Raw genomic sequence first — 22,494 nt, 5'->3', positions numbered from 1 at the left:
TGGGAATGGTGGTCGGGTTGATGCAACTTATACGGACATGAAAAATTCGTTCGATACAGTAAATTATGTGGTATTAATTGATAAATTAAAATATATTGAAGCAAAAGATCCATTACTTAAATGGTTGGCTTCTTACTTTACAGACAAGCCGCAGCAAGTAAAGATAAATAATATTATCTCTTCCATTATCCATGTTACTTCTGGGGTTCCCCAGGGATAGCATTTATCTCCATTACTCTTCTTAATTTTCATAAATGATCTTGCTGACATTTTCCATCATGCTAACTGTTTGTTTTTTGGCGATTATGTAAAAATTTATTCTAGTACCCGTACAGTTGCCGACAGTCTTAATCTCCAAGATGACCTATGCAGATTTTATAACTATTACGTTGTCAATGGTTTATGATTGAATGTGTAAATGTTTTCAGATCATTTTTGTCGTAAACGTTCATTTGAACTTTATGTATATAATATAAATAGTATTAATTGATATGCCACCGACTCAAATACACTTATTGGTCACTCAGTATTTTCGCCTAAGTGGACACGAATTGCTTTTACTTAACTAAAGGAAAGAATATTCTTTGACAACACAAATGTAAATTTTATTATTATTAAATACCACAATACATAAATTAATCTACCATTAGTACACAACTATAGTTAAATGGTTTATATGCAACATGGTTACTTCACTTCTTCATAGACCAGGACCAGACACGTTTTTCGACACCATAAACTCGTGGATGGGCATCCAAATCCACCTTTGGTATTGAATTGACGATCACAGATCTCTGAGTTGTGGGCTCTCAAGTTGAAGCACCCACCGTCCGTCATAGGATCGTCCCAGTATAGGTACCAAACACATACTCGCCGTACACGACGACGCCAACAATTTCGATCGCGTTAACCGGTTGTATACAAGTGGCGCTACAAATGATCGGCGGCCAAACATTAATCTAATAAATGTTTCGCATATTAAAGATGTAAGTGTAATTCTTTCTTCAAATTTATCTTTCACCGAACTATTACATTTATATATAATAAAGCTCTGCGGATGTTAGACTTTCTTAAGCGAAATTGTTGGGAGTTTTCAAATCCTATTTGTTTAAAAGTTTTATATTGCGCTCTATTGCATTCCATAGTCGAATATGGTTCAATTATTTGTTCACCATAACAAGCTACTTCAGTAATATACTTGAAAAAATTCAAAAACGATTTCTACTTATGTTAGCAGTGAAAGTGGGAGGATACAGTGGTAACGATGTTGAGTTGAGTTTAGTTGCTTCAGATTTTGGAATTACCAGTCTAACTGAGCGACGGAAAATCTTTGACGTTTGCTGGATACATGGTTAATTTGAATAATAAAATTGACTGTCCAGAAATACTTAATACTATACCTTTTAATGTTCTTTCAGTTGCTAATGGAATGCAATGAAATATGTAATAAAGTTAATTTTTAGCTTCGATGCGAAGCGGAGAAGGTATTAATTTTACTATGATGTGTTATTTTTTTTTTTTATGACTGTTGCCACTTTTTCTTAGCTGTCACTGGACCGATTTCTTTCAAAAATACGTCAAAAGATCACAAATTGTATCTAGTTGAAGACATTACCCTTAAAAATTGAAAAAAATTCCCTCGTTCCCCGCAAATAGGAGAAATATCCAAAAAAATTACAAATTTAAAAATCGCTAATTTTCGAAATTTTTTCACTTTTTTTTCTTAAAACTTCCATAACTTTTTGAAAAATCAACAAATCAACATAATTTTTTTTTATACTAAAACCTTANCTTAAAACTTCCATAACTTTTTGAAAAATCAACAAATCAACATAAATTTTTTTTCTACTAAAACCTTAAATATTTCCCTTTTGTTTGACATCATTTTTTTGAAAATCTAACACTTAACCTGCTCATGGAGGGGGATTTAAAATAGTAACTTTTTTACAAAAAATAACTTTTTCAACTTAATTTTTGAAAATGTTTCGGAAATACTGCGTCCTTCAAACATATATCAAATTAAAGCTTTTTTTATGTACTATAAAATGAAAAAAAAAAAATTTGTCCCGACACTTTTTTTTCTACATTTAAACAGCTGCCGTAGTTAAAAAAACACTATTTTTGTGTTAAAATTTTCGATTTTAAATTTTCAACTTAATAATGCTATAACTTTTTGAAAAATAGAGATATCAGCACAAATTTTTTTTTTTTAAATACATTATAAGTACATCTTTCATTTGACATACTTTTTATTAAAATTGGACAATTTCCCCTTATATAGGGGGCGTTCAAAACTTAAAATATTGTAAAAAACATAGATCTTTTTCAACTGAACTTTTGAAAATGTTCCGGAAATACTGCGTCCTTTAAACATATATCAAATTAAAGCTTATTTTCTTATCTTCTATGCGCAAATGGCTACCATATTCAAAAATATGCTATTTTAACAAATTTTTTTTTGTAATTTAAACACTCTCTACAGATTTGCATCGAAGCATTTTTTATGATAGTGATTTTAATCACTGTCAGATATCATCTATACTGGACCCAACTATGCCACGGCCCCACTGTTTTTTTTTTAATTTTATAGCTACTTTAAAGAGATGGATTTAAATATTTTAATAGGTAAAGAATCTATACTAATTTTTTTTTCGTATTTAATACTAATTGTATACCCAATAATTATTTTTTCTGTTTTAACTTCTTACTTTGCTTAATGTCTTGGTTATGTTATATTAATCTGTACTCTTGCCCTTTGGGGCGTAAATTTAGTAATAAATAAATAAATAAAGAATATTTATATATTTATATATTTTAATCAAAAAATTTAAATCAAAATTATGAATTAAAAATGTTTGTATTTACACACATATTTATTTTTATATAAAATTATAACTTGGTAAATCACTCGATTTTGTTGTAATTCTAAGCTATAAAAATTAATATGTATATTCGTATAACTAGTGGCTAAGGATAGCAACAATATATTGATAAGTTCGATGTAATGATTTATTATTTCAATAAATAAGTTAAAGGCTTTTGATAATTATAGGCTTTTGATGCAAATAATTATAATTATCTAGGTATAAATAATTAATATTTTTAGCAAATTGATGAATTGGTGATTATGTCATGATTTATGAAACCAAAATAAAATTATAAAAATAGAGCAGAGAATGAGTGTAGCAGAGATCAGATTGCTTAGATGGATGAGTGGAGTGACTAGAGAAGATAAGATAAGGAACGAACATATATGAGGGAGTATAAGTGTAGCGTCAATCGTAGATAAGATGAGAGAAAATAAACTTAGTTTAACAAAATCAAAATAATTTTTAAAAATTTATTTAAACTTCTTATTTATAAATATATCGATTTTTTTGGTCAAGATATCGGTTAATGGATATAAATTGAGCTCGATATATAGTAATCGATATTCTTACACAAAATATCGATATTGTTTAATATCGAAGTTGCATCGATTTTGTAATCACTAATTATGACAATAGCGTATCACTATCTTAAGGTATAATCTTATCTATTTGGGATTAAGCATAACTATCAATGAGCCGAAAAAAGGTAAACAGAATTAATGCAAAATTTTTCAAATCTACTTATTAATGTATTTTTACTAATTAATTATGATTCTGTTTTTGGTTTTAACTAGCTATAATTTTTAATATGTGTATTATATGTGTAATCTAATAATTTTATCTACACTGAATATTCTTTTATTATGTGTTAGATTGAAGTGTTTGGTGTATCACATGTTTCTAATTTAAATTTAAGGTGCGATATATAATGTATGAAAATATTATTTTCATGATAATATTTTTCTTTATTGAATTTATTTTGTTTAGAATAGTAAAACATTTTAAATGGATCCTTCATCAGCTTCAAGTTTGCCTGATCTAAATTGTGATAGTAGTAATTACAAATACGTTGATGATGTATGTATTTACACAGATCCTAATTCTAAAAAAGAATATATCTGGGATAAAGAAAAAAAGTCATGGATAGAAAAAGGATTTGAAAATTATGAATATGATGATATTCTTAAAACATATACTTATACTGAAAAAGAATCTGGTAATTTATTTTAGATGATTCATAATTACTTCTTGTAAACAAATAAAATTTTAAAGTATTGGTAGTTTTTTGTTAACAAGGGGTATGATATTAAAATTGAAAATTTTTAAATAATTTACACTATAGGTAATAATATTTAAAAGTATAAAATCTTAGGTAGTAATTGTATGTTATTATTTAAGAGTAAACTAATATGTAAATTTTTATCTTTAATGGTTTTTTTTAAATACAATTTTTTCTCAAAAATTGAGTGTTTTAACATGTTTTTAATATGAATAATAATTTACCCTTTTAAAAAGTACAATTGATGTATAGTATTTTTTTACATTTAATATACAAATTGTAGGTTACATTGAAACTGTTATTTAATCATATATTTTGTTCTGATGAGATAAACGATTGCTCAAAAATTCAATTTAATCGCATTCATAATACTTAAATTCATCTCATATTTAATTTTTAATAACAATAAAAATCATTACATTCAACATCCAATAATAATTCTTAAATATAAATTATATAATTAAATATATTTTTTTTTTTTGTATAATTTTAGGTAAAACATATATATGGAATTTAAAAAATAATAACTGGGAGGTAAAGAATAAAGAAAATATTAGTCTAGTTGAAGAAAGAGCCGACGATAATTTTGATGAAGAATTTGATGAAGATGATGATACTGAAAAAGAAAAAAAAAAGAAAACTGTCAAACGCCAAGATATGACTAAAGGAGAATATGGACATGATGGTTATACACAAACTTATACTGACCCAGCTGATGGCACCATTTATTTATGGGATAAAGAAAAAAATGCTTGGTTTCCTAAGGTGATATTACATTGAAATTATTTTTGGAGCACATCTATATTTTTGTTTTAATATTAAGAAGCATGCAACATAGGTATGTAAATTAATAGACCAAAAACAATAGACCTTTAATATTTAATACATTAAATTATTAAAATATGTTGTATCTAATAGAGGATTTCTCATGGAAGACATACTTATTGTCAGTATATAATCTTGTCTATTACAAGATGCCCCACAAAATTTTATCATTTTTAATAACTTTTATCAGTTAATATTTTGTGCTTTTTTTTAAATTTCATCCAGTATCTTTGTATTCAGGGTGGGTTAGAAGTTATAATTCCCTCCCCAATGTGTTGAATCTTTTATTCTTCCATAAAATGTTTTGATATGTATTTTTTTGCTTATGAATATTATGGTAATCAGCGATGCAGAGGAAATTTTTTGCAAGAAAAAAAATTTAAGTAAAACTCTTCTCCCCTCCCTTGAAAAAAATTTAGGATATGCTATTGAGTTACATTATGAAATACATTAAAACGTATTAACTAGAATGAGTTATCAAAACAAAAAATATATGAAAAATATGAAATTTCACAAAAAAAAAATTTGGTAAACAAAAATTAAAAAATGATTCTGTAAATGTTAAGATAAAATTATTTTATAAAGTTTTATTAAGTATTTGGACGTTGTTTGGACATATTAGATGTTGAAAATACCCTAGTGATAAGCTACACCTGTTGCTATAGTATACGGACGAGTTATCATACGTGCGTTTTACGATGGCAAAAAGCACCAGGTCCTAAGTGTAGAAGGAAACAGGAAACCACTGCACTTATCCCTTCCCTAGTAATATCAGTTGACCTTAGAATATCTGGTATCAAACACCCAAAAACGGGTAGGAATAAAAAAAAAAAAATTAATATTTAATTTATTTTTAAAATATATTTTTTCATAACATATAAAACAAATTAATTTGACAAATATATTGATAAGTTTATTTATTCTTTATAGATAGATGAAGACTTTTTAGTCCATTATCAACTTAGTTATGGTTTTGGTGTAACCAACACTGATCTTAAAAATGAGTCACTTGTCAACAAGTCAAAATCTTCAAGTTTAGAAAATCAAGAAATTTCAAAATTAAACACTAATGATGAAAAATTTGAAACAGAAAAAGTTGAAACTGAAAAAAGAAAATTACCTCAATCATCTGAACCAAGTAAATTTGAATAGATATAAGATAAAATATTTCATTTTTTATTAATAGTCTTTATTTTTGACTTAATTTATTTAAAATAAAAAAACATTAGCACAATGGGGTTGTGGCCTACTTGGCACAAGTATAAATGATAATATCTGACAGTGATTAAAATCACCATCATAAGAAATACTTCAATGCAAATCTGTAGGGAATGTTTAATCTTTTAAGAAATTGGTGAATTATTTCAAAAGCAAGGAGAGTAATATCTTTAACTAGACACTAGTTGTGATATAGTAAAATATTTTAATATGAATAAGAAATTCCTTATCCCAGAGCCTGACTATTGTGATGATATCCTTGATATTCATTTAAGTTATACAATCTAAATAAGATAAATATCAAACGAAATTTGAATATCATTTCTACCTCAAAAAGAATTAAGAAAAAAATATTGAAAAATTAAATGGGTAGGGTTTAAACTTCATATCTTGTGCTTTACAGACTGCAATATATCCGACGCAGGCACCATAGATTACATTAATTTGTAGCTAAAACTGAAATTTTAAACTACTTCATAAATTCAAAGCAGCTTTTTTTCTTAATTTTGAGGAAACAAAAAAAGTTTAAATTTATATTTAATGTAAGTTAGGTTCATGTAAATTTTATAAAATTTGGTGTACTCATTACTATGACAAACTCTTTAAGGTAATTTAAAATAAAAAAAAATAGCATGTGTTTTTAACTACAGTATCCATTTGCACATAGAAAAAATCGCCAGGACAAATTTCTTTTTTTAACATATAGTATTTAACATAAGCTTTAGTTTGACATATATTTAAAGCTTGGAGTATTGTCCTGAACATTTTTAAAAATTGAAAAAATCTACTTTTTATACGTATGTTTTGAGTTTTAAATGTCCCCTGTGTATAGGGGGAAATTGTCCGATTAAGAAAAAAGTATATCGGTTAAAAGAAGTAAACATAAAGTATTTATTAAAAAAAAATTGTATTGATCCAAATATTTTTCAAACAGTTATGCCATTTTAGAGTTGAAAATTTATAATCGAAAATTTTAACACAATAATGGCATGTGTTTATAGATATGGCAACCATTTATTCATAGAAGATAAGTCGTTAAACAAATTTTTTTTTTGAACTTATAGTACATAACATAAGCTTTATTTTTTATATGTTTAAAGTTCAGAGTATTTTTGGAACATTTTCAAAACTTAAGTTAAATTTTTGTGTAAAAGTTGATATTTTAAGTCCCTGCAGGCAGGTAAAGGGGTCGCCCTGAAGCAATACCTCACGGTAGTCCCTCCAGGGTGGCCAACATCATGTCGATCGTGAACAAAAAAAAAAAGGCAGGTAAAGGGTCAGATTTTTATAAAATTTATATAAAATGAAAGGAAAATACCTAAGGTTTCAATATAAAAAAAAATTTTTTGATTCATTTATTTTTCAAAAAGTTATAACAGTTATAAGATAAAAAAGTTTAAAAAATGTAAAAAATTTATCTATTTTAAGAATTGTAATTTTTTTGGTGATTTTTCTCATTTTGAAAAATATTCCCTTGTTCACTAGAATTTTTTCTAATTTTTAAGAGTAATGTCTTCAACTAGATATGATTTGTGATCTTTGGGCGTATCGTTCAAAGGTGAGAAAAAGTAGTGACAGGCATAAAAAAAAATAAACCTTATTTTAAAATTAATAACTTCTCAGGTTTCACATCAAAACAAAAATCTATTAAGTAATATTTTTATTTTATCTTTTATAGATTGGTTTGACATTGATGAAGAACATAATACAAAAGTATATGTTTCAAATTTGCCTCTTGATATTACTGAACAAGAATTTATTGATTTAATGCAAAAGTGTGGTTTAATTATGAAAGATATTGATACTGGAAGAATGAAAGTTAAACTATATACTGAACGTGGTACTGACATTCTTAAAGGTGATGCTCTATGTACTTATATCAAGGTAAATCATATAACTTATTAAATAATAATAATAATAATATAATTATAATAAAAGTTAGAAAACTTTATTACAATTTAAATAGAATTTATTTATTCTAATACTTTTATTAATATTTATACATGGTGTTTTTATAATTTTGTGTAGATAAACTCTTTTTGCACTCAAAAATTTTAGTTTTATTAAAAACTTATAAAATAAAAATAAAAATAAAAGAGTAAGATTTCATGTAATTATATTTCCTTAAGGTTTTTTAGATATATTGTTAACAGTTAACATTTAACTTACTATATAATGGGTAGTATAAAAATAACTTAATACTTTATAGTATACCTTTATTATAAATTAATTAATTTAAAGTATATTTATAGAATTTTATAGAAGAGATTTAACTGAAAACTTTTACAATTTTTGATAAAATTAACATTATGCTAAAAAAATTTTTAATAGTATACATTCTTAGGCTAAGTTAAAATCGTATTTTAGTTTTGATATAAGCTAAGAAGTTATTAATTTTGTATGTGTTTGTTTTTATACCTGGCCAGGAAAATTCTCTACTCTCACAGGACTGTTTTAATCATCTGTATGTCAAAAGTATTTAGTTTTAATTTAGTTGAACCTATCAGGGCCAAAACTTTGAAAAAACTTCCTCAATCTTAGAAATTAAAAAATTATTTCAAAATTACATTACCATGAAAAATGGCATTTTCAAACATTTTTCCCCCTTTTTTTGATCATTAAGTGCCATAGCGGCCTCCTCCAAAGAAAGAAGTTTCTCAACCATTAATACTCCAGGACAGATGCTTAGTCCATTGTCATAAAGGAGGATAGTAACTCCAATTATAAAAATGGCTATTTTGAAAAAATACAAATAAAAAAATAATTTTTTTTTAATATAATAAAAAATAAGCTTTTAATATAGTTTTCAAATGTAAAAATTATTTTTTAAAAATTACAGAGAAACAATTATTGGATTAAAAGTTATAACACGGGGATTAAGACTCGTTAGTTAGATTTGTTCCTTCACCTAGTATATAATAATATATAATATATGTTGTTATAATATATTGAATTAAATTATATTATACTGTTTAGAGAGAAGTGATATAAATTTAAACAAATGGGGTAATTGTGAATTAATTTTTTCTTTTAGAATATTTAACAGATTTATTTTAGATTAACAAGTTCTATGTTTTATGTCTTATATGCATTGCTATCATATTAAATTAAAGTTTGTAATAAAAAATTGAGCTTTTTTTAATGCATTTATAATTACTTAACTTTATCTTACTATTAATGGATTTGTTAATATAGACTATTCAAAAGTAATAAGTATTATTTTCAATTTTTATCACTTGTACACATAGGCTGAAATTTTGTTTGGCAAATATAGTAATTTTCTTTTAAACAACTTTGTATATTCCACTTAAAATTATTTTTTGGATTAATAGTTAAACATTGCCAATAATTTTGTGGCGGATTCATAGAATTAACTATGTTGTTTAGTTGATAGTTTGAAATTTTGTGACCAGAATTTGCCCATTTCCATTCGTTTCTCCACCAATCATATATTCCACCTATCCATCTTTCATTAGTTTCTAAAAAATAAAAATATGATAATGATGTTTTAATATTAAAATTAAAAATGTTTATTAAACTTTATAATAATAAAGGATTATTATTTTTTTTAATATTGGAAGTAATATATTAAAAATGCAATATGTACAATTTTTAGCACATTTTTGAAGAAAATTATGTTTTACTCATAAAATTGGACTATTTTACTATAAATGAGCTTCTTATACTTTTTCTTTATACTTGTAATTGAAGTAAGGGAATAAGAGTTTTAAATTTTTTTTTACTATGCCACAATATATAATATATACATTTTATTTTTAGCTTGTTCATTGTTTTTACAAATTATAATTGTACCTTTCTCGTTGTTCTTTAAAAATTGCTGTGCACTTAAATCATTCCAGTTTTTAGCAAGTACAGCAAGTTTACTTCCTTTAGCTAGATATTTACATTCGAAAAATGATTCTTGCCATGTTAATGTTTTGTTACTCAGATAGTAACAGCTCTTTCCAAATCTTGAAAAATGTTTTGGACATTTATAAATCAACTTAGCTTCTGTAATTGGCTCTGAAAGTATATTTATTTTTATTTATTTTAATAAATATTATTTCAATTATTAATTTTATAATAAAAATATATACCATAAAGAATGATTAAGATATACTTAAATATCAACAAAGTTAATATTTTGTCATTCATGCTAAAAACGTATTTTTGACTCCAATAAATATTTAACATGAAAGCTCTAACAGTTCCACAGTATTACTAATCAGACAAAACTATATGCGAAATAATCTCCAGTAAGGAGTAAAAATTTCTATATATCATGTATACATATAACCTTCATTCATTCAGCCTATTCAAATCAAGTATGAGATGTATCACACTTTGTCAGTACTCTTGCTAAATCTGTTTCTTTTAATTCTATCAAAATTGAAAAAACTAACATTTATTGTTGATAAATATGTTAAGATTTTTGTTAGATTTAGGTATAAACGTTAACATTTAATTATTTGAAATAATTTCAGACAATTAAATAATTATTATTTAAGTTATTAAATAAAACGCACAGTTTTTTCTGAGTTTAAATTTAATTTTAAATTCTATTAAAAAAAAGATTGAAAAATAAATTTATACAAACATTTTAGTGAGGCATTCGTTCGTACTCGTAAAACACGTAGTTTAATTTAAAATTAAAAGTTCAAGATAATTTAAAATAAATTAAATGCATAAATATACAAAACACTCCTAGAATACACTGTTGTTACTCTGTTATTGTATAGTTAAATTAAAATACGCCCTTCTACGTTTTTTTTTGGAAAATTCCATTAACTTTTATTTTACGTTTTTATGATAAAATATATAACACCACACTTATTAATTAACATTCGGATTATTTTTTATAATTAGTTATAACTAATTATATTTATAAATATGACTTTAATTGGACTGGGAAGGCAATAGGACCCTTAAATATTTTTTCAAAATATATAAAATAATGAAACGTTCGACATTTTTATAAGTGAATAGTTTTTTTTACCTTTTTTTTTTTTTTTTTTTTACATTATGTATTTCTTTTAAATAAAGTTTGTCTGAGAAAAGTATTATTCATTTATGTAACACTTGAATGTAAAATTTTTGTAAACTAAATAGTATTTTTTAAATTTGCGTTATAAACAGCTATGGCGTCTATAAGACCTACATTACCTAATAATTAACTTCAACATTTCATATTTAATGCTACAATATTACTTACTACTACATTTGTTTAATTTTAGCATGCTTTTGTTAGTTAATATATCGATTGATTGATGTAATCTTGTCAAAATCTGAGGATCGTACCAAGGGCATCAAACAAAATAAATTACTTAGGATATAGATTTTATCAAGGTGTCCTTTTAAAATATATTTAATAAAGATATGTTTACTACTATGGAAAAGGTTGCTATATGTGTTTTCCTTAATACGTTCGTTATATTTCGTATTGTTATTATTACTAATATGTACAATCATAAAATTGAAAATTTTCAATAGATTAATATATCAACTAATACCATAGTAACTACAACTGTTGTAGTCGTATAGTTAGCCGTGAATATTAAGTAAACTTTTATTTAATTTAATATCACACATGTGATAAATTTTCCCAGTTAAAATTGGCGTGGATAGGTGGTGATAGTCAACAAAGCATTCTAGAAATATTACACTTGAGTATAATTACCCACTCAAGGGAATTATATATCCTCCTTTGAAAAAATTTATGCCCGATAGTAATTATTAATAGTACCTCCATTTTTAAAAGTTGTCTAAGAGATATAAAGAACGAAATAATTTTAGTATTAAATTTTGTATATTAGAATTTTTTTTTACCATATTTTCTAGTGACCCGATAAGCCTAGTAATTACACCAAACTTTTTAAAGTTTTACAACTTTTTTTATAGCATAATAAAATAAATTCTGGGTGTAACAAATATACATCAATTCATTTTTTAAGGTCATCTATCTAGCATGCACTGATTAATAAATTATATTGTAAATAAAAACATATTTATGGTTTTGTTTATAAATGTGTGACGTTTTATGGCTACAAAACGTTTTGTGGTCTTAGAAATAATAGTCAGTAATAAATCAATAAGCAAAAATGATTTATGATACAACTTTCTATGTGATAAGGTAAATGCTTATAAAAAAGTATGGTAACTGCTCAATAAATTCAATATTTCTAGAGTATTACCTGTCAATGAAGTTATTATTTCTACGCTTCTTTACCTAAGAATGTCAAGGTTGAAATAATTTTTTATTTCAGTGAACACATCTTAGAGTTCTTTATTTTCCTTTGATGAATGTGTGATCAAATTATTAATATAGATTATTTCTATTTATATGTGTTTATATAATCAAATATGTGTTATTAAGAAATAGTTTATTTTTGTAAGTTGATTTCAATAATTTCTTGTACTTATTGGTGATGACATCATTGACATTTATAGATTAAGTATGACAGAATCTATGACAAATTCTTGTATATCGACCTCATATATTTTTCAATTCAATGTCGTTTAAAAATTAAATATACTTGCGGCCAGTGTCATATGCAAGTTACTCCTCATAAGCTTCCAAAAAATTCTTACTATAGCATTATTTTTTTATCTTCACTTGACTAGTTATGAAAAACAATGATTTGCCTAAATTTTAATCATAATTATGTACCTAAAAGATGCAAAATAGTTTCTTGGTTGTATTAATACCATTATAATTTTTATGTTTACCTTACAAAAGTCAAAAACAGCCGCCTCCCATTTATTCCGTCTACTAAACTTTTACCATCCGCATTAAGACATATCGATCATTCAAAAATGTTTTAGTTTATTTCATAAAAAAATAATATTTATAAATATAAAAATAAAATAGCAATAAAAAGAGAAAACTAAGATTTTAAAAGGCTTTAAAAGATTCAGTCCTTCTAGTTTTTACGTCACTTAAAAAAAAAAAAAAGTCAACTTGCTTCAATTTTACGATTTTCCAATGTGAATGAAAGAGGGCCGTATCTCGTCGTTTTGAGATAAACGGTTTCAAAGTTGTCCAAAACAGTTACTTTGTTTTTAAAATTTATATTAAGCTCAAGTCAACTTTTTTTACAAGTAACTTGCATATCTAAATATAAACTATATTGAAGAGATATATAAAAATTTCAAATATCACGATTTTTGATATATAGCCCCTTGCACTTATAGTATAGTATTTATTTATTTTTAGAGAGAATCTGTCGATTTAGCGTTAAAATTGCTTGATGGTTACAAACTACGTGATAAAGAAATTCATGTTGAAATCGCAAAATTTACCATGCGCGGTGAAAAATATGATCCTTCATTAAAGCCAAAGAAGAAGAAACGCAAAGACAAAGAAAAAATAAAAAAAATTCAAGAAAAGTAATTTTTTAAAATCTTGTGAAAATCTTTAAAGCAACAGAATATTTAAATTTTCGACTCTACAATTTTTATTATTTCTAACCAGTTTAAATCAGTTGACCTTTTCATATAATTTAAGAACTAAAAAATAATTAATATAGACGAAAATATGACGAAATCTGATTAAACCTTTACTAAACTTAAAAGTTAATTTGAAAATTCTGTTACTATACATAATTATCAGGATAGATATACATAGTGAAATAAATTTAAAAAAAAAAGTATATTATTACATGGTATTTAAGTGACCATATAAGTTGTTTTCATCATAGCATGATTGAAAAATATGATTCTTAAAACAATTTTCATTTTTTACAAGAAACTTTGTTATACTAAAATCATAATGTGTAAAATATTCATTATATATTTAGTCATTACTCGTAAAAACATTCAATGTTACTCTATTATTAACTTCTAAAAAAAATAAAATTATTAATTTTCTTAACAGATTATTTGATTGGAGACCAGATAAAATGATAGGAGAAAGAGGAAAACATGAAAATATAGTCATAGTAAAAAATTTGTTTGAAAAAGAAACATTTGATAATGACATATCACTTCTATTGGAGTATCAAAAAGATTTGAGAGAAGAATGCTCAAAATGTGGTGTTGTTAAAAAAGTAATTGTATATGATGTGAGTATAATCATTTTTTAAATATAATATTCATGATAATTTTTTATCAGTAGTGTAATACATTTAAAAAAAACTTGTGTAGAGACATCACGATGGAGTTGCTCAAATCAATTTTAAAGAACCTGATGCTGCTGATGCTTGTGTTCAGTTATTAAATAATCGTTGGTTTGGACAAAGAAAAATAACAGCTGAGATATGGGATGGAAAAACTAAATACAAGTAAGCATAAAGAAGGGTGACTGTTTCTAATTAAGTTAGAAATTGGAAATTTTCTAATTTTTTATTTTATTTTCTCACATTATATGTCATGCTAGAAAATAATATTTAAAATTTTGATTTTGATGGTGATATAAAGAAGATACTAAGTCACAAAAATTAAATTTTCAGTAAGAAAGAACAGTTTGTCTAAGCTTCAGACTTATGACAAATGCTTTTTTTGTTTACCACATATTTCTATTTTATACAGAAGTTTAATTAAATGTTTTAATCAGGTTATTATGATTTGTATCGTTTTCAAAGAAAAAAGGAAAACTTAATATTTTGGGCTTAGTATTTTTCCTATATCAATGCCTTAATTGTTGAAAATGAAATGTATAATAAACCTTGGTTGATACATATGATTTTCTTATTAGAGTTATTGAAACTGCTGAGGAGACTGAAGATCGTTTAAAGAAATGGGAAGCATATTTACTTGCAACAGGCAATAATGAAACAAATGATGCTCATGAATCAGACAATGATTCAGTCAAAACAAAAAGTGGGGGAGAAAGTGATGATGAAATGCCAGCTCAACAATAATTTTACTCCGATATATAACATCTGAATAATAATTTATTTCAAGATAATAAATATATATGTATATTAATACCTTAAAATTATTAGTGATAATTATTATTATAGTTATTTACAGATAATATAATTTTTTAGATTTTTAGTCTTCACCAGCAGGTATGGCATCTTCGAGTCTTTTATTGAATTTTACTCGTAATTCAGTTGCTAAATCTCCTTTTAGTTGATCTTGAACAAACCAACATGATATATCCATTTGTACCTAAAAGTTATGAACATTTTAAGTAATTATATAAGGCATAATTTTTATTTTAATAATAAATATTTTACGAATCGTATTCTTACCATTTCACAAGATCCTCTAAGTGCACCACAAAGAACATTACTATATTTGAGATTCTGAAAATTATCTGGTAGTTCTACAAATTCTGTAAGTGGATTTGTATCAAATGTTAATGAAAATTCATCACCAGCAGCACTCCAATTAGTTAAAGCTGGGGTTATACCCAAATACATTTTAAATGCATACTGTAATTTATTAGATATAAAATACTGTACTGTAAATATAGATAAAAAATTAAAGGTACAGACTTGAATTTTATCAGCAGTTTCTCTTAAATCATTACATCTAGTAGCATTAGTACGAGCTAAAAAATCTTCTACCATTCGTATTCCAATGTTGTAGCCCATTCTATCTAATTGTTTGTTAACATCTTCGACATTTTCATAATCTTTCATTAGTTGAGAAACAATTGCTCCATAAGTAAGTGTAAATAATTCTGAGTTCTTCATGAAATAGAAATTTATTTTATTAGAACATTAGTGCTATTAGCAATTTTGTCACCAATAAAATATACACTCTCAATTAACAACGATAAGAAGTATTTATTCTTATATAGATATTATGTATAATTATAACCTAACTGGATCTCAAGAGATGTTGGCTAGTAATCCAAGTGAGGTGAATCGATGGCAGGGATCATACTTTAATAATAATAACTACAATAGTGATAATTAATTATGTTAATGAATAAGAAGTGGCAAGTATTAACTGACTTTGACGTATTTTGAATTAATCAAAACAAACATGTAATGTTCTCTTTACACCCAAACACCACATACTCATAGTTAGGTTATAGGTAAATTTGTACTGATTAAGCATTAGTATAGTTAATATTGATGAAGGACAAATAATCTGGCCATAACAATAACTATAATAAAAATACTTTTTGTACATAAATAATAATTATGCCTCATTAAAACCAATACAATTGAAATACCTAACACATAAATAAGGATTTCTTTTATATTAAATAATTAAAAAAAATTAAAATAAGAAAAAATAAAAAAATTAGTATATACAGAGAAAGGTATTGATTATTTAATTTGTATAACAAGTTCTTTATACCATGGATGTTTTTAACTTACTACTTTCTTAACATCTAATCTAGTACTTTGACGAGACATCATTTAGTCTAATAGAGATGATATTTCAATTAACAGTTATTTAATAATATATAAAATTAAACTTCAAAATAATAAAAGTTATTAAAATAATATTCGTTTCAGTATCAATATGTATTATTAATTTTAAGGACTTTCAGTAATTATCGTATTTTAAATACAATTTTTATTTAAATTAATAACTTTAAAAAAATCTATACATTTTCCTACACATTAAATTACTTAGTATATAATAATTACAGCTACAAAAATAAATTCAACCGAGAACAAAAAATAATAATTTTAACAGATTATGATATTAAGAATAAAAAATATTGATAGTGTAATCTACAGATAGTTATGATAAGATCTACGGCTATGTTTAGTAGATACTTCTCATTAGAAAAATAATTCCAACGTATAATAGAGCCGGCTTGAAATTTGTTATAAAAAGTTCATTATTATATGCTTTAAATGTTATTTAATCGTTCGACATAATTTTTTATTTCAAAATGAATGATTCTGACAATTATAAGTCTTATTTAAAACGAACAGTTTATATTGGTGGTTTAGCTGAAGAAGTAGATGACAAAGTATTAAGATCTGCATTTATTCCTTTTGGTGATATTGTCGATGTACAAGTAAATATTTTCTTACATATATATTTACAGGTGCTGATATCTTAAATAACTTTTGATCTACATTTTGAGCAAATATTTTTTACTTTTATAATTATTTTTTAATAATATTATGCTTACACTAGTATAAGCTGTATCCACTCACGTCACATACTCACTCTTTGTATTAAAATGTTTGTAACTTAATGAGTCCTAAAATTTTTATAATTTTTTTGAAAGGAAAGTCTTAAAAAGGCTATTTTGAAAAATTAAAAATATGCTTTTACCATATTCCATAGCTAAAAATGACTTTAAAAAAAGTAACTCAAAATATTTACTAGACCAAATTGATTAAACATGTCAGAACTTGGTAGGACACCTGTATATATATATATATTTTAAATATTAATCAGTTTGAAATTTAATCGATAACCTTTCAGATTCCATTAGATTATGAATCTGAAAAACATCGTGGATTTGCATTTGTTGAATTCGAACAACCAGAAGATGCACTTGATGCCATTGATAATATGAATGAGTCAGAAATTTTTGGTCGTACAATAAGAGTTAATTTAGCAAAACCTCAAAAAATAAATAGAGGTTCAACTAGACCTGTATGGTCTGAAGATGATTGGTTGGTTCAATATGCTGGTAAAACCTTGGAAGATAAAGAAGATAAGAATTCTGAAAATGACACGAGTAAAGATGAAGTGAAAAATCCTCAAGTTTATTTAGATATTAAGATAGGTAAAAAAGATGCAGGCCGAATTATTATAATGTTAAGAGCAGACATTGTACCACGAACAGCAGAAAATTTTCGTTGTTTATGTACCCATGAAAAAGGATTCGGTTTTCAGAATACTACATTTCATCGTATTATACCAAATTTTATGTGCCAAGGTGGTGATATTACAAATAACAATGGTACTGGTGGACTTTCTATTTACGGGAAAAAATTTGATGATGAAAATTTTGAATTAAAACATATAGGACCAGGAGTATTGTCTATGGCAAATTCTGGTCCAAATACAAATAGTTCACAGTTTTTCATTTGTACAGCTCGTACAGAATGGTTAGATAATAAGCATGTGGTATTTGGTCATGTATTAAGCGGTATAGATGTTATGAAAAAAATTGAAAAATGTGGTACTAAAGCTGGTTTACCTACAGAAAAAGTAATAATTGGTTCCTGTGGTCAATTAGCATAATGACCTTTTTTTCATTGATATTTTTTTATCCAACAAATTCTGCATTCTGAAACTTTTATATGTAATCTATTTAAAATATAAACTTCTATAGATTTAATTTGAACATTTAATAATAATAATAAAAAAAAAAAAATGTATTCATTGTTTTTTTAATTATTATCGTAAGTTTTATTTTACGGTATAAATTAAAATATGGGCAATAAAAATCAATACTGAAGTTTGATTACATAATTATAGTTCACAAATTGATTCCTTTTATTTTACTGGAAGGAACAATATTTCTTAGATAATTTTCAGGATTAAAAATACTATATAAACACCATAGTGCCTAGTATTCTTCAATGAATATCACTTGTCATGAAAAGTATTATTCGTGCACATACATGATCAGTTTTTTAACTTACCTTTAATTGTATGTCGTGATAAATGCAAATGCTAATGATACTAATTTCTGATAGTTTTTGCATAATAGTTATTCATTACATGAAATATGAATATTTCAATTAATACATTATAAACATTGTATAATAGTAAGTATTTTGAAAATACTGTTTTATCATCAAACCAATAAAAAAAACTTCTAAATAAAAGAAATTATTTTAAAATTTTATGTCATAATATAATATTTTTTTTACAACTTAAATGAGTCATTTATTTTGGAAGTATGATAAAAAGTATATGTTTTTTTTTTTATTGAATTATCACTATGTTTTTCAAATACAATTTTTTCTTTTATTTTGAGATATTCCATGATTTTTGATCTGAAATTGTTAAATTAATATATATTGATTATTTTAACATGAAAAATTTAATGAATTCTTATACCCAATATCATTAACAACGCTTGTTTCACACGTTGAAATCCAAATTGATAATTTGTTCAAATGGCGTTTATTATAAACGACACCACAAACATGATCATTATAAGGTTCATACATTCCACCAACCATGCTCATTAACTATAAATAATGAAAATGTATTTTGACTTCAAAGTTAGTTCTAAAAATATTTAGATTTATATGTATTACTAAATCCATCCAATAATGGTCTAACAATCCATTGTCTTTTATCAGCCAACGACCACCGTTTTTGTTAGCTTTGTCTTCCCACATTGGTTTAATATTAGTTTTAAAAACTGAGTAATCACATCCAATTTTAAGTTTGCTAGGCATTCTTATATTATTAAAGATGCTATAATTAAAAAAATAAGGAAAATTTAAACAGTTTAAATATTAAAATTGAAAAATGTAAACACCCAACCTAGCTCAGTCATTAATGAATTTTACCTATGTGCCTAGGTATCTGTTACACTGGGCTACTAGTATTTTAATAGTAAAATAAGCACATTATTATGAACTAGGTAAACAGATAGTTTTTTGATAAAATTTAAATGCATCTTGAATAAAATCTATAAATATGTATTCTATTAAATGCAGAGTGATTCTTGTAACACTAATCACTTAATTTTCTTAAAATAATAAGTTTTTTGAACATTATTTTTTTGGGGGTTTTTATTAGTTACATATGTATTTGAACTTATTTTTATAAAATAATTTTTAGGTTCATCCCTTTTATTAGAAAGAGCTTTTTTAATAATATAATGCTAATATTCAGTTATTTTAAATTTCTGTAAAATCTTTCTTCTATTTGATAGGATATAATTTTAGCTTAACTGAGTAAACTAGATTATTCTCTTCCTTCAATAAATTGTGAATACGTAGGTATAAATTTGGTAAGTAGGATAATTACCTCCAAAACTTTTCAACATTATCAAACTCACATAAACCATTTAAATTCTCGATCCAATTAAGAGATTCGTCAGAATTGATTTTCCAATACCACAACTTCCACGAGTCTCTCAATAAATGGACGTCTTCGTTGTCGTATTTTAAATTTTCCATTCGATTTTTAATACTAAAATTGTGAGTTTTCATAGTCTAAAATTAAATATGTAACTCAGTTTGTAAGTTAATTAGCATAATTAAGGTGAAAATCCGAGTAGTAATAAATAGTTAATTGATGTACAATACCTTATTGGGCATTATGAACAAAGGGCCACTTTTACTAATAATAATATTGTTTATAACTGCCAATAACCATCACAATATATAGATAAAAGTGGGTAAATATGTAAATAAAAAAATTAAACTTGATATGTTACAGTGGGAAAACAGGTTTTATTGATATTAAATATAAACATACTGTTACAATACGAAATTGATGTATTTTTAACAAAAATAAACTTTATCAGTAATGATAAGCTGCCCCACGTGTCTTTATCATAACTGGGATAATTCTTCTTTATAAATTAAAAAAATTATAACACAAAAGCAGGCTTGGCGAATGATCCAACTTTAGTTGCTGTATCTGTATGAGACTCGTACACCAATTTTTCATTTTGAGACCCTAGTATTTCTCGAATTTTTTTTCTGTAAATCAAAACTTTTATTAACTATATAATTTTATTATAAGAATGTGAATAACAAGTCGAGTTTAAAATTAAATAGGTAGGATAGTACAATGAAATCACTTAAGAACAATAAAAATGCTACTATAACAACCATAAGAGTAGCAGGTGCAATGTCTCTGCTTTTCAGTAAGTTATTAGATCTCTACCCAAACGAACGTTACGCTCAAGAATTTTACATTAAGTTTTAAAATTAATTGTGATAGTAGTTTTGTTATTTATATTGTAATGATATTATAAATTTTGTAATATTATAGTATTTAACAATAATTGTTAAATACTAATAATTATTATTATACAAGAATATGTATATTGTATATTGTCACAAAAAAATTAAAAAACCTTAATGTCAATTGATATAAATTCAGTTTTGTTCAAAATTTAAAGTTCTATACTTTTGCTAACCATCCAAAAACAACATTCATTAAAAAAATATTAAAAAGTGAAGCAGCTTTTTTCAACTAAATTAATGAGATATTTATTTTAAATTACCAGACCTCATCAATAAATTAAAGTTTTTGAAATACCTACCCTATAGCTAATATATTCTCAGCATTATCTTTCGAGGCATTATTAGTCCACACTGCTATTTTGGTTCCTTTTCCTCGCACATTAACTATTGCTCCATTAATTTCATGACTTTGTTCATTGTATACTTCACCAATTATACTCATTATCTGAAAATATAACAGTCTAAATTTATTAAATGTTCATATTTTATGTAATATGTAAATTATATCTTTGGAAATAAAACTTAAGTAAAATTTTTTATTCTTTAAAAGAAAAAGAATTTTATTTATTTTAAAACCAGAGTTATTCCACAACTTTTTACCATTATTTACCCATTATTATAAAAAATAAACTTGAGTTTTATAACAATATTACATATTAATAAGGCTTATAAATGAAAAATTATCTTATTAAGATAAAAATTGGTGCAAAACAATCCAACCACACCACCTACTTTATTTTATGAAAGAATATTACATATATTATTAACAATATCGAAAAAGGACATAATAAATATAAATTAATTTGAAATCAAAAAAAAATTTTGAATTATTATTTTTACGTGAATTTACTTAATGATAGTAATATAAAAGCACATTTTTTTATAAAATTGATAAAATTAATATTTAACTAATATTTTAGTTTAAATGCATTGTAGAAAATAATCTATTGATTAATATATTATTGTTTAATTACCACAAATTTATAAATTTTGAATGTAAAATATAAATTATTTTGATAAAAAGGATGATAATTGATTGTTTAAAACTAAATCCCTCCGTAGGGAGTTTTTTCAGTATTATATTTGACTTAATGTTTCAAGCAATTGACTACACAGATACATAATTAAAAAAACTATTTACAATATTTTTCCAGTATTCATCTACATATGGATTAGATTTTGCTGCAGGTAACTGCAATAGCCAACGACCTCCTTTAGTATTACTTGGATCTTCCCACATTGGTTTTATTCCATTTTTAAAGTAATTGTAATCACAGTTCATAGAAAGTTGACTGGGAGGTTTAATGTGATTAAACAAGCTAAAAATTAAAATATGTAATTTGGAATCTTAATTCAGACAAATTGTAATTGAAAATTGGTTTATTGGCTTATGTATATAGATTAATTAACATTTAATTTAAAATACACACTCATAATTTCAATTTAATTCAAATGTTTTTAATAAAAAAAAAAAAAAAAAAAAAAA

At 24.7% G+C, this 22,494-nt stretch overlaps 5 protein-coding genes across 6 annotated transcripts in view; 1 reads left to right on the top strand and 4 right to left on the bottom strand.

Moving 5' to 3' along the window:
- Nucleotides 1-3,591: 3,591 nt before the first annotated feature.
- On the top strand, nt 3,592-18,446 carry LOC126903969 (uncharacterized). Its single transcript, XM_050682568.1, has 12 exons — nt 3,592-3,786; nt 3,858-4,086; nt 4,643-4,914; nt 5,905-6,112; nt 7,871-8,076; nt 13,406-13,578; nt 14,066-14,252; nt 14,335-14,471; nt 14,885-15,049; nt 15,459-15,624; nt 16,970-17,125; nt 17,542-18,446. Exons 2-12 carry the CDS (start codon nt 3,876-3,878, stop codon nt 18,307-18,309), a joined length of 2,649 nt encoding a protein of 882 aa, XP_050538525.1. The 5' UTR covers nt 3,592-3,786; nt 3,858-3,875; the 3' UTR covers nt 18,310-18,446.
- Nucleotides 8,331-11,854, bottom strand: LOC126905736 (killer cell lectin-like receptor subfamily B member 1A). Of its 2 annotated transcripts, none has more exons than XM_050685736.1 (3): nt 11,405-11,854; nt 10,006-10,215; nt 8,331-9,671 (listed from the first exon to the last, which is right to left on the bottom strand). In XM_050685736.1, exons 1-3 carry the CDS (start codon nt 11,427-11,429, stop codon nt 9,415-9,417), a joined length of 492 nt encoding a protein of 163 aa, XP_050541693.1. In that variant the 5' UTR covers nt 11,430-11,854; the 3' UTR covers nt 8,331-9,414. The 2 variants fall into 2 exon arrangements, with proteins under 2 accessions (XP_050541693.1, XP_050541692.1); XM_050685735.1 differs by lacking the exon at nt 11,405-11,854 and adding an exon at nt 10,290-10,658 and having other exon boundaries at nt 8,335-9,671.
- LOC126905737 (trafficking protein particle complex subunit 3) lies at nt 15,064-16,772 on the bottom strand. The gene is made up of 4 exons (XM_050685737.1): nt 16,470-16,772; nt 15,633-15,827; nt 15,387-15,569; nt 15,064-15,303 (listed from the first exon to the last, which is right to left on the bottom strand). Exons 1-4 carry the CDS (start codon nt 16,509-16,511, stop codon nt 15,184-15,186), a joined length of 540 nt encoding a protein of 179 aa, XP_050541694.1. The 5' UTR covers nt 16,512-16,772; the 3' UTR covers nt 15,064-15,183.
- Nucleotides 18,447-18,894: 448 nt separating the features above from the next.
- On the bottom strand, nt 18,895-20,472 carry LOC126905735 (eukaryotic translation initiation factor 4E-1B-like). Its single transcript, XM_050685733.1, has 5 exons — nt 20,340-20,472; nt 20,059-20,246; nt 19,338-19,500; nt 19,135-19,268; nt 18,895-19,070 (listed from the first exon to the last, which is right to left on the bottom strand). Exons 1-5 carry the CDS (start codon nt 20,349-20,351, stop codon nt 18,941-18,943), a joined length of 627 nt encoding a protein of 208 aa, XP_050541690.1. The 5' UTR covers nt 20,352-20,472; the 3' UTR covers nt 18,895-18,940.
- The window catches only part of LOC126905734 (eukaryotic translation initiation factor 4E-like), a 4,148-nt gene continuing 2,112 nt past the window's right edge, over nt 20,459-22,494 (bottom strand). The window contains exons 3-5 of the mRNA XM_050685732.1: nt 22,150-22,327; nt 21,308-21,453; nt 20,459-20,738 (exon numbers count right to left, since the gene is read on the bottom strand). Of these exons, the coding sequence (XP_050541689.1) occupies nt 20,627-20,738; nt 21,308-21,453; nt 22,150-22,327 (436 nt within the window). The 3' untranslated portion in view covers nt 20,459-20,626. The remainder of the gene's footprint in view (nt 20,739-21,307; nt 21,454-22,149; nt 22,328-22,494) is intronic.

This window comes from Daktulosphaira vitifoliae, unplaced genomic scaffold (genome assembly GCF_025091365.1).
Source record: "Daktulosphaira vitifoliae isolate Bord-2020 unplaced genomic scaffold, ASM2509136v1 Scaffold_4, whole genome shotgun sequence".
In the NCBI taxonomy this organism is placed as follows: domain Eukaryota; kingdom Metazoa; phylum Arthropoda; class Insecta; order Hemiptera; family Phylloxeridae; genus Daktulosphaira; species Daktulosphaira vitifoliae.
The sequence above is the reverse complement of the archived record's forward strand: the minus strand, read 5'-3'. Positions and strand labels throughout refer to the sequence as shown.